This window comes from Gadus chalcogrammus, chromosome 23, assembly GCF_026213295.1.
Source record: "Gadus chalcogrammus isolate NIFS_2021 chromosome 23, NIFS_Gcha_1.0, whole genome shotgun sequence".
Classification (NCBI taxonomy): Eukaryota; Metazoa; Chordata; class Actinopteri; order Gadiformes; family Gadidae; genus Gadus; species Gadus chalcogrammus.
Window position 1 is genome coordinate 4,501,581 of NC_079434.1, and position 11,845 is coordinate 4,513,425.

At 44.7% G+C, this 11,845-nt stretch overlaps 1 protein-coding gene across 1 annotated transcript in view; it reads right to left on the reverse strand.

Moving 5' to 3' along the window:
• Window positions 1-11,845, reverse strand: part of dnah5l (dynein, axonemal, heavy chain 5 like) — a 69,268-nt gene that overhangs the window by 54,719 nt on the left and 2,704 nt on the right. Inside the window, exons 2-19 of the mRNA XM_056584431.1 lie at window positions 10,088-10,379; window positions 9,697-9,800; window positions 9,399-9,587; window positions 8,860-8,934; window positions 8,437-8,511; window positions 7,620-7,691; window positions 7,327-7,428; window positions 6,549-6,744; window positions 5,980-6,145; window positions 5,757-5,850; window positions 3,981-4,079; window positions 3,550-3,731; window positions 2,794-2,913; window positions 2,299-2,404; window positions 1,709-1,804; window positions 1,416-1,511; window positions 1,056-1,229; window positions 579-668 (exon numbers count right to left, since the gene is read on the reverse strand). Coding sequence (XP_056440406.1) covers window positions 579-668; window positions 1,056-1,229; window positions 1,416-1,511; window positions 1,709-1,804; window positions 2,299-2,404; window positions 2,794-2,913; window positions 3,550-3,731; window positions 3,981-4,079; window positions 5,757-5,850; window positions 5,980-6,145; window positions 6,549-6,744; window positions 7,327-7,428; window positions 7,620-7,691; window positions 8,437-8,511; window positions 8,860-8,934; window positions 9,399-9,587; window positions 9,697-9,800; window positions 10,088-10,379 — 2,328 coding nt within the window. The remainder of the gene's footprint in view (window positions 1-578; window positions 669-1,055; window positions 1,230-1,415; window positions 1,512-1,708; window positions 1,805-2,298; window positions 2,405-2,793; window positions 2,914-3,549; window positions 3,732-3,980; window positions 4,080-5,756; window positions 5,851-5,979; window positions 6,146-6,548; window positions 6,745-7,326; window positions 7,429-7,619; window positions 7,692-8,436; window positions 8,512-8,859; window positions 8,935-9,398; window positions 9,588-9,696; window positions 9,801-10,087; window positions 10,380-11,845) is intronic.

Genomic DNA, 11,845 nt, shown 5'->3' on the forward strand with positions numbered 1-11,845 from the left:
GATGCTCAAAACTCTTTGGCTGACAATGGCTAACTTCACAATTTCAGGACACGACTCCACCGTGAGAAGGGGTAGTAGCTGACTTTAGTTCGATCATCAAACGTTGGGTGTTCAGAATATAACCAGCCAAATGACACAAGTCACTTTTTACTCCTAAAACCATGGAAACATGTATTTACATGAAGGACGGGAGGAAGCCTTCGGTTTCAGAACGTCAAACAATGCTGCAATCTGATCGGATGCGCTTCTAGAGGTCAGCGGCTACCAGGTCCAAGTTAAAATTGTTAGGACTTCAAGCGCGGTTAAAAAGTGTAAAATCCAAGCAGTCTGCTATGTCTAGGATTGGTCAGTGGCTTCAACTCTCAACTTCATAGGTAAACATTAACATGCTGGGAATGCCCACGCTGAATGTATATCATATCGAGTTTCCCTTCTGAGGGATAATAAAGTGAATCAATAACACAATCAATCCAATGTGTTAATTGTGTTCATGTGTTACTTAACAACGGTGACTTTTTACATAATGGTGTGTTTGGAATCTCCTTCATGTCGTCTTCATGGAAGGTTTGAGGAGCTACCTTGAGGAGGTCCAGCTTCTCCCGGAGTACCAACATGGGAGCCTCCATCCTTCTGTACAGCTGGCGACACCACATGATCCTGCCTGACACCTGGGGGAGAGACACAGAGAGAGATAAAGAGAGAGGGAGAATACCACAGAGGAGAGAGAAATAAAGAAAAAGGAAGGGAAAGAAAATAACCAAAAAACATGCACTGATCATTTCTACCCACAGCTTGATAAATAGGCAGAAAATTTGAGCAGGCATACAAACAGAAAGGTAAAGGGCGGTCAAACCGACAGAGACAGACATACAGACATACAGAAGGACAAACGGACAAACGGACGTACAGACGGGCGGAAGGACGGACCGAAGGATAGATGGACAGAGAAACACACAGATTGACATACGGACGGACAGACAAAGGGTCAGACAGACAGACAGATAGACGGACAAATGGTCAGACAGACGGACAGACAGACATGGCGGTGGTCTTACGGGGGGGGTGTTGCGGGGTATGGGGGGGTTCTCCCTCTGCTTCTGGTAGGTCCTCCTCACCAGCTCCAGGTCCCGGCTGTAGCGCTGCAGCACCTCCAGGTAGCGCTCCTTCAGGTCCAGACGGGCGCCCAGGCCGCCCTCAAACACCGCCAGCATCTCCAGCATGCGCTGTGTCTGGGGTGGGCCAGTCGAGGAGGGGGTGAGAGGGACAGTCATTGTGTGTGTGTGTGTGTGTGTGTGTGTGTGTGTGTGTGTGTGTGTGTGTGTGTGTGTGTGTGTGTGTGTGTGTGTGTGTGTGTGTGTGTGTGTGTGTGTGTGTGTGTGTGTGTGTGTGTGTGTGTGTGTGTGTGTGTAACTCACAGGGAGAGAGTGACTGAACCAGGAGTCCAGTAGAGACTGCAGAGACTGGAACACACTCTGGACCTGGAGCTGGAAGTCCTCATAGTCGCTGTCAAACTGACACACGCATAAACACACACAAACACACACAACACATACACACATACACGTAGACGCATAAACATACAGGGAGAAAGAGAATCAAATAGATGTACACAATATAAGGCGTCACCACACACACATATGGATGTTCACACTAATGAGAATACACACACACACACACACACACGCGCGCTGAATGAGTAGGTCTGAACCTCTAGTTTGCGGTGGTCCAGCATGTCGTAGTTCTTGGATTTCACCGTAAAGACAATGGTCTGGTAGCGGGAGTAGATCTTCTCGATGCCTTCCACCTGGGGTTCAATTGAATTTAATACATTATTTGAACCACGGCCATTCATCTCACTCTGTGAATTATTCTCAATATTTAAATGTAGTTATTTCATTGCATTCAATGAACCCAATAATATTCAACCAATTCAGTAACATTTGATAACGTAAACCACCAAGCCTGAAAATAATCGGAAGATCTTCAGAGTTAGCTTCAGAGATATTTTGACGCTGCATAGGCATGTTTATATGTATAAGATAAGATAAGATAAACTTTATTAATCCCCCGGAGAGGAATTCCTACAAGTGCTAATGAAAACAAAAATAGACGTAAAAGTAAATGTTTGAGTAAATGCTAAAGTAAAGACAAACAGAAAAAACAGGGCAAACAAATCAGATGTTATAAACAATAACAATTAAGTGTGAAGGTATAAATTATAAAGGTTCTAAGTACCAGTAATTTACAGTATATTAAAGTGTATAAATGCTAGCAGACAATGTGGTGAAAGGGAAGGACCTTCATGTTCCCCAGAGACTGCAGACTCTCCAGCGTGGACGCCATTTCTGCTAGCTTCTCCAGACGCCGGCAGAACGTGTCAAACTTTCCAAAGATGTAGTTCTCGCTGTCGAATGAACCCAGAAGAAGTGACTTAAGCATAAGAAGCCCAAGGACAAGAGGCTGAAAATATCCCATTTAGTGCTTGAAGGAAAGAATGCACAGAACAGGTTGGCCACTGAAACTGCGCAGTTCAACCATTGTCTTCAACTGCGGGGGTGTAGATACCCAGTATCATTTTTTAAACAGACCGGTTCTTTCCTTCCTCATTATTTAGATCAAACTATTCTTCCCAATACAACTGCATGTATGTTCTATTAGTGACTTAGGGTTGCATATCTGGATAATATCAGAAAAAATATCCACAAACAGTGTGTTTAGAACAAGATTATGAATTTACAGTACCGATACCACCGCACATTATGGCAGCTTCTAGAAAGCTCTTTCCTCTTCTACCTGAAGTCAAACTGTCGCTCCTCTGGGGTCTCTCTCAGTTTGTCCCTGACCGCATGGAAACTCTTCTGGTAGGAAGCGTTCAGATGGCAGCACTCAGAGATACGCTGCAGCAACTCCGGCCTGCAACACACACACACGAACACACACACACACACATACACACACACACACACACACACACACACACACGCACACACACACACACACACACACATAAACACACACACATACACACACACACTCAAGCATACTCATGTGCAAACACACGGAAACACCTTTGTATTGCCTTGTTTAAATCACGCTACAGTGAAATACCCACCATCATTAGGTATCTATTTAGATAACTATATTGCATGTTAAGATATGCGATATATTGCTATTTGTTACATGTCCTTACTTGTTGAATGATGTTTGATGTTTTTATATGTGTTGTATTTACTTGTACCTAGGGACTGCAGATAAATTAAATAAGCCTAAGGCTTACTCTGGTGTGATGCACGAAATGGCTACATTTATGTTTTAATTGCCCATGGTCCCTTTAAAATCAAATTGAAATAGAAGTTTGAAGTAAATTGAAGTAATTGAAGTAATTTTCTCTAAGGGAGCACTTCAGAGGAGACCTGGCACCGCCATAGCACAAATACCGAGCACCTTTACCTTGACCTGACTGAATGGCTATGCAAGATTCTGAATGAGGTTGCCATAGTGACGACAATATTACACAATGGACGGGGTGCTGACCAAAAGCAGTCCTACCTGCTGTGCTCCCAGACCTTTGTCACGTCCTGCGTCAGGTAGGCGCGGCAGGTGCTGATCATCTGGTTGGTGACCTTGACAAACAGCGAGGTCATCCGCTCCGGCGTGTTGTAGAACTGGGAGAAGACGTGGATCATCCGGACACTGGCCATCAGTCTGGGGATGTGGTCCAGCACGCTGGTCTGAGTGTGGTGGGAGATAGATTGATACAGGAAGGGGGGAGGATGGCAAATCAGTTAACAAACGAGAAAGAGTAAGCCATACTTTTTTTATTTATTTTTTTGTTGTTTGCTGCTATGGATGTTTGATTTTGTAAGGTGACCTTGAGTGTCAAGAAAGGCGCCCATAAATAAAATGCATTATTATTATTATTATTATTAGAAAGAACAAATTAAATAAAAGAAAGAAATACACAACACAGCTTGACTTACTGGGGTGGATTTCCCGAGGGGTCCGAAGAAGCGATCCAGGGTGTAGAGGTAGCGGACGTTGTTCTTAGCTTCGTTAGCCACCACAGTGATGTTTCCATCCTGACAAAAGGACCAAGCAGCTCCATGAACCTTCATGATAATCAACTCAGCAGCCTACCAAGTCTCATAAATCCTACTAGATTAATAGCTAAAGTCTGATGGCAGACGAGCTAAAATCTGGATGAACTGGGCGCTTGTTTTTGTTTTCCTTCATTTTGTTCCAACCAATCATGTTGCTAGAAAAACATCATCTTCTATAATAACAGTGACGCAAACTCGGCCAGCAATAATAAACAGTAAACAAGTGTCTGTACATTTTTCAAATCAACACAGTGTAGACTAGCCACTAGGGCTGCTCGATTATGGAAAAAATTGGTCAATATTGAATCACGATTATTTTTGAGTTTGAAAACATGATGCATTTATTCAGCATGCGTCTCCCCATGAACACTTTTTAGCTGAGAACTTTGAAATTTCGCCTGAAAAAATATACACAAAATGGTCAAAAAGGAAATGTTCCTAATTCTTAGCAGAGTTCGATGGGACATATCACCCCAAATACCGAGATTTTAATTAATAAATTAAGGTGTTCATAACAGATTTCCCTGCTCCTAGGTGGCACTCAACACATGAATGAAGAAAACTTGAACGCAAAAACAAGTAACTGAAAAATGAGTTATTCAAGGTTTGGACCATGAATATAGACAGAAATCCATTAAAAAATTCATCGTTAGATATATACCGTGATGCATCGTTATAGGATTTTCTTACAATATATTGATTATTGCAGAATCGCTGACTCGCAATATTATCGGTATCGCCAGCCATGTAAAGCGTATCGTATCGTACCGTGAGGTAGGTGTGTTTACCACCCCTACTGTTGCGCAGGATCGAATCAGCCTACTTTAAAGTTGCTTTGCTTTGCTCTCTTGAGCAAATGGGGTGTGTCTACTAGGGCCCGACCGATTTATCGGCCTGCCGATTTAATCGGCCGATTATAGCCTTTTTGAAAATAATCAGCATCGGCCAAAAAGACGCCGATTACAACCGATTTATTTATTTTTATTTATTTTTTTTTAATGTTATTGCGCTTAGTATCCTGCAGATTGCGCTCCTACTCGCCTTGCTAACTAACGACTTTAGCTGGAGTAAAAAAGAGGAGATTGAATTTTACCGTACAACATGAAAGCAGGCTCGCTCAGGCAGCTGCGCGCTCACCTCACCAATGTACACAAGACGCGTTGTTTGAGCATGTTGTGCCTGTTTTTCTTTAGGTCCCAGGCCATGTTAATTTGTTATACTGTAGACTCTAACGGTGAGACCATACTGCTCAGCACGCACGTGTTAGTCACTGCTCACGAGCGCAGCACATTGGGAGTTAGTTATTTATTTTACATTTTACATTACACTGCTTGAGCTGCTCCCCCCGCGACCCGACCCCGGATAAGCGGATGACGATGAGATGAGAGACATTACACTAATTTTTGACTGTAAATGTATTCTAAAACACTCAAAGGTTCTGCATTCAATTCACAAATTCGTCAAAAGTGTTTAAAGTATATTTAAGGTATCAAAAGCAACGTTTTATATGCTTTTTTTTATTTTTTTATTTTTTTTAATCGGCCGATTAAATCGTAATCGTAATTTTTCTCTGAAAATAATCGGCATCGGCACTCAAAAATCCATATCGGTCGGGCCCTAGTGTCTACAATTAGTTGACACGTGGTTGGCACTCACCAGTTCTCTCCAAGTGCGTATGGTTCTGGACTTGGCCACCTGTAGAACTCCAAGAATCCTCTTTACCAGGGGGCGCTTCACCTCCTCCATCAGACTAAAAAAAACACACATACACACATAAACTGAAAGAAAAGTATTAACCAGTTGAAGGCCAAGGACTTAAGTTTGTGTTGGCGTGTTTGCGTGCATGAGGGTGAGTGTGTGCATGTGTGCGTATATTGACCTGTTGAACGTGGTCATGCGTCTCTTCCAGTGCTCCAGCTCTGCGACCGGTCCAATGTCGTCGGCCTCCTTCCTCATCTGCTCGCTCTCGGTTAACACCTGCCTTATCTGATTGGTCCACACCGAGATCACGCCCTCCAGACGCTCCACCAGCTCACTGTCATTGGCTGAAGAATAGAGGAGAGAAGCTTTCCAGTCAACCCATTGGTCGTTGTTGAATATTCCATTTAATTTCAGCTTGAAGAATTACTATATCACAAATTGTGATCCACAAGCATGTGTGTTTGTGAATGTGTGTGTGCACGTTTGTCTACCTGCATGTAGTGCAGGTAGACTGGTTTCAGGCTGGTTTCAGGTATGTGTGCGTGCATGAGAGTGAGCATGTTGGCTGAGGTTGTATGTGTGTGAATGGACGTTTATGCTCATGTGTGTGCATGCATGTGGGTGCATATGCTTGCGTGTGTGCATGTTCACACGTATGCTTGTATGCAAAACAGAATGTGGGCTAATACTGTGTACGTCAGTGTGCATTCAATGCACGTGGGCGTGAGTGTGACCAGTGTACTCTACCCGCGTCGTTGTAGTCTGCAGGGCTGCTCAGCTGGTCCACGGCCTCCAGCAGGTCCTGCTGCTCCGGGGGCTGCAGCTGGAAGAGGTTCTCCATGTTGAGCCTGGCTGAGCTCAGGTGGCTGATGAAGTGCTCCACGGACCCCAGGAACACCTGCACATCAGGGCTGCCCTGGCCCTCCTTCATGCTGCCCCAGCTCTGGACAGAGGGAGAGAGAGAGGGGCAGAGAGAGGGGCAGAGAGGGAGAGAAAGAGAGAGAGAGAGAGAGGGGGAGAGAGAGGGGGAGAGAGAGAGAGAGAGGGGGACAGGGGGAGAGAGAGGGGGAGAGGGGGAGAGAGAGAGAGAGAGAGAGAGAGAGAGAGAGAGAGAGAGAGAGAGAGAGAGAGAGAGAGAGAGAGAGAGAGAGAGAGAGAGAGAGAGAGAGAGAGAGCATATTTATTTACACATTTAACTGACTAGAACAATAATTAACAAATTAACTGAAATAAAATTAAATAAATAGTACAAAGAAAACAGAATAAAAAAGATTATCAGGCGGAGACAGCAGTAGGTGTTTGAGTGTGTGTGGGGGTACAGTTGTGCAGGCATGGGTGTGTGTGTGGGGGGTATGGGTTTGGGTTCTGGGACGTTGGAGGATGAATACAGAATTGTACACAGTAGGTACAGAATTAAAAGAGGAGTAGAATTAAAGCATTGCTATATTGCTATATCAGTATACGCTATTTGAAGTCCACCCCTGTTAATGTGCATTGAGTGTTGAGACTGTGTGCTCTCCCCAACCTGCTGGGAGCGTAGAGCAGGTAGCATGACCTGGGACAGAAGCCTCTCCACACTCTGCAGCAAGCTGTCGTCACAGCAGTCCAGCTGGCCAAAGTTCACTTCCTGTACACACAGGAAGTACTCCCTTAGCCTCGAACAAGGGAAACAAGTAAAGGACTAACACACAAATAGGATGTACATGTACTGGAAATTAAGAAGGACTGGCTGACTGACTCACAGACTTACTGGCAGTGTGACTGGCTGACTGACTGGCTTGCTGGCTGTCTGAAAGCTTATGCTGGTTCTCTACTGACCTGTTGTACATTAGCAGTGGTGATCGCCTTGTCTGTCGTCCTCAGAAAGAACATACACTTTCCTAGCAAAGGCTGCAATACAATCAGACAGACAGACCAACAGAGAGACAGACCGACAGAGAGGAGATAGACAGACAGTGCAAGTGAATGGAGGCAAATGGTTTTATCCACATTGCAAATATCAGCGAATAACAAAGTGGTTGTGTTTGTGTCGTAACTTCAGCAACCCTTGACTCTCTCACAGACCGACACACACACACACACACACACACACACACACACACACACACACACACACACACACACACACACACACACACACACACACACACACATACACACACACACACACACACAGTAACAAACAAACATGCACACAATGACATCAATCATCAGCTTTTCTTCTATAGCAACGGAACAAAACACAGCCAGGCTTCGTGAAAGTAAGAAAAGTCAACATCGTTTCTGTCGTCACCCTGGGACTCTTGAGCAACGATGAGGCAGAAATAAAATGATTACCTAATGCCTACGGTGAACAAAGTAATTTCTAAACCGATATATTTCTAAACCGAAATAAGCAAGTTGTAGTTGACCCTCGATCTAACCATTTGGTGGACTTCAGTTTCTTTGAAAACATAATTTTCAACACATTCCCTCTGTGAACTTCTAATCCGTGAAGTACTCGTAACTGGGAGTTAGCCAGTGTAACTATACTGGTGTAGTGATTACCTAAACAGTCAGATATCATTTGTGTATCCCCAACAGGACCCTTACCAATCCAAACGCAATATATATGGGTGTGTGCTGGTGACCTCACCTCAGAACTTCCTGTGGTCAGGAAGAGCTTTCTGATTGCGGGACCACTGCTGTTGGCCTCCATATTGGAAGAGGACTAGAGGGAGAAAGAGATAGACAATCAGAGCGAGAGAGAGGGAGAGAGGGGGTGAGGGAGAGAGAGAGACAGAGAGAGAGAGAGAGAGAGAGAGAGAGAGAGAGAGAGAGAGAGAGAGAGAGAGAGAGAGAGAGAGAGAGAGAGAGAGAGAGAGAGAGAGAGAGAGAAAGAGACAGAGACAGAGACAGAGAGAAAGATAAGTACGATAATGAAGTGATAAGGATAAGTTATATTCACATTTAACCAAATGTGGGAAGAAAATTACGGAGTAAAGCGAGAAAAGCAGGACCGACCAATTAATGCTCACTGAGGTGAGTTAGGCTAGAGAAGAGACAAAGATTTTCAAACCTGTTTTGTGTCTTGATAGAAGAAAATAAGCCTTTTGGATCCATTGGCAGCAAAGAAGTCCTCTATCAGCCTGAACTAAGAGAGAGGGTCCGACAGAGTTTTAATGGCCGTAGAACCAACAACCGTTTTAGGGTTAACATCCACTTTATGAATATGTGCTGGCTATTGCCCACTATGTTTGGCTCATGTAACTATTTAACATGTTTCTACCTTTTCATCCAACTAACTGACTCATGTTTCTACCTCTTCATCCAACTAACTGACTCATGTTTCTACCTCATCATCCAACTAACTGACTCATGATTCTACCTCTTCTTCCAACTGACCGACTCATGTTTCTACCTCTTCTTCCAACTAACTGACTCATGATTCTACCTCTTCATCCAACTAACTGACTCATGTTTCTACCTCTTCATCCAACTAACTGACTCATGATTCTACCTTTTCTTCCAACTAACTGACTCATGTTTCTACCTCATCATCCAACTAACTGACTCATGATTCTACCTCTTCTTCCAACTGACCGACTCAAGTTTTACCTTGTCATCTGAGATGAGAACTTCCTCCGCCTCGTGCTCCGGCAGTGGCCCGGAGTCAGCCAGCCTGCTGATCAGGTACCTGTGTCGACCGTCCAGCGCAGCCTTTCTCTCTTCCTTCAGGGCCCGGGCCTTTCTGGCCATCTCTCTCTTGGCCTCGTTGGACAGAACCATGGTTCGTTTACCGGACACCTGGGGACCGCCGCCAGCCACCAAAACATCAGTCCACATCTGGACAGGGCATGAAAGAACTGGGCAAAACTTTGACACAAAAATCACAATGCAGTGCTCCGTCCCTTACCGAGATGCCAGTGATGGAGGCGTTACCGGCGATGGGAGAGACCATTTGATTTGTGCTTGCTAGTTTGATCCCTCCTACTCGCCGGTAGCTCTTGGCAATTGACTCTGTTTATGATAATGATAAACAAAGACATTAATACACACAAATACACACATCTGCCAATAACAATCATAAAAATCAGATGTGGACTCAATCATGACAAACAATTTTACGATGTCATTTGTAATATTCAGAGTTAGAGAGAGAGAGAGAGAGAGAGAGAGAGAGAGAGAGAGAGAGAGAGAGAGAGAGAGAGAGAAAAAGATAGAGAGAGATCTCTAATCAACGGTTCCAATTGGTATTAACACCATCATCCCTGTCATGTTTTGAGGAAACATTAAATGCTCCCCACCTCTTCTCAGCTCAATAGGAGGAGGATTTAGATTCTGCGTTATCATGAGGTTTGGGATTTCATCCGTTTCCACCGGCTGCTCCGCTAGACTCTCCAGCCCACCGTGGGATCTCTTCTCTGGGAGGGAAACGCCTTCCTGCTCACTGCCCTGGAGCTCCATATCTGAGGGGGGGATAGGGTCCTGGGGCTCCCCTGACTGGGGCTCTGTGGCAAGGGGGGAGCCAGGAGCCTCAGCGATGGGAACATGGTCCCCTCCTAGAATATCCTCCTCTGGAGGCTGAGTGTCGTTCATCTGGAGGAGTGGGATAAATATGAGAAGGGGAGGGGAAGAGAGAGAGGGATTACCTATGCGTCAGTGGCGGCTGGTGGTTTTTAAAGTGAGGGAGGAAGGACTGCGCGCTTGGTTGCTATTGGCCTGCTTGCACTGTTGGTGTATGGTGGTATAAGAATGTGAGACTCAAGTTGTTTCAGGGTGTTTTGGTGAACTACAAAATAGCAGGGAGGGAGTTATGTGAACAAAATGTATACAAAGCCACCAGTGGCATCACTGTAATTTGAGAAGGAAAGGATGCAAAGCATATTAAGTCAAATCAGGCCTACTATTGATTGGTAAAAGTAAATCAAAAAATCTGGGCCTATCATTGGGCCTATTTTTGCCCTCACTGACTGAAGTTATTTAGCTATGTTTATTTTCAGTTACAATTGCTTGTAATGCTACCAGTAAGTCATGCGTACCTAGCAAACTATTTAGCACTCACAACACTGACGTTGCCATTACTTCTGGTGACCTTGATTTTGGGAAGTGGTCTACCTCTTTCTTTGGTTGCTAACTTAGCACTGTAACTGAATGAATGGAATGCTTTTTGTAATAAGACGTTAACAATGTCCTCCGTTTCCAATGTTTCCATTGTGCATTTAGGATCTCGCTATCGCAGATTTCACTTGCTCTGCGTCTCTCAGACTGTGCACCGCGGCAATGCAGACCGGGTTTGCTATCGACAGCGTTGCCAGATTGGGCAGATTTCCCGCCCAATGATAATCTTTCCAGCCTAACATGGTTAAAAGTAGCCCAATTGGGTGGGAAATCGGACCAATCTGGCAACACTGCTCAACATCCAGGGATCCTGCTTAATGGTTCATAGCGCAGACGGATAGATTTTTGTGCGAATCAGACCCCTTAAGGTCCCACCCACTCAGAGGAGGATTTTCCTCCTCTCTCCCATTGAAACCCATGTTATCCACCGGCCGCCAGTACTTTCGGGAAAATGAATGGGAGTCAACGGAGGCGGAGGGAGGACGTTCCTCCCTGAAGTAATTGTCAATAGGCGATAGGGGGTGCTAATGTCCCTTTACCCAGGGAAACGAACATTATATATTCAAAGGCAATAAAGTAGTCATATTTAAGGGCATTAATTCATTACAATAGTCTGGGCAATCTACATTTTTTATTCCTAACAATCTTAGGGAGGATCTTCCTCCCTCTCCTCAATGGAGAAGCCTCCACTGCTATGCGTACAAAGTAACGAATCAGCCCAATGAGGATGTACTATTAGGGGAGTAACGATACACGTATTTGTACCGAACCGTCACGGTACAGGCACTTCGGTGTGGTTACAGAGGTGGACCGCGGTGTGTAAATGTGGCGTATAAACCGTTAGTATGGCGAATGTAAAGGCTTGTTTTGCAATGCAGAAGTCGGAGTTCCCCCCGGAACGTTTAGCCAAGTATACTACTCCGACTCCGTAATCCGACTCCGTA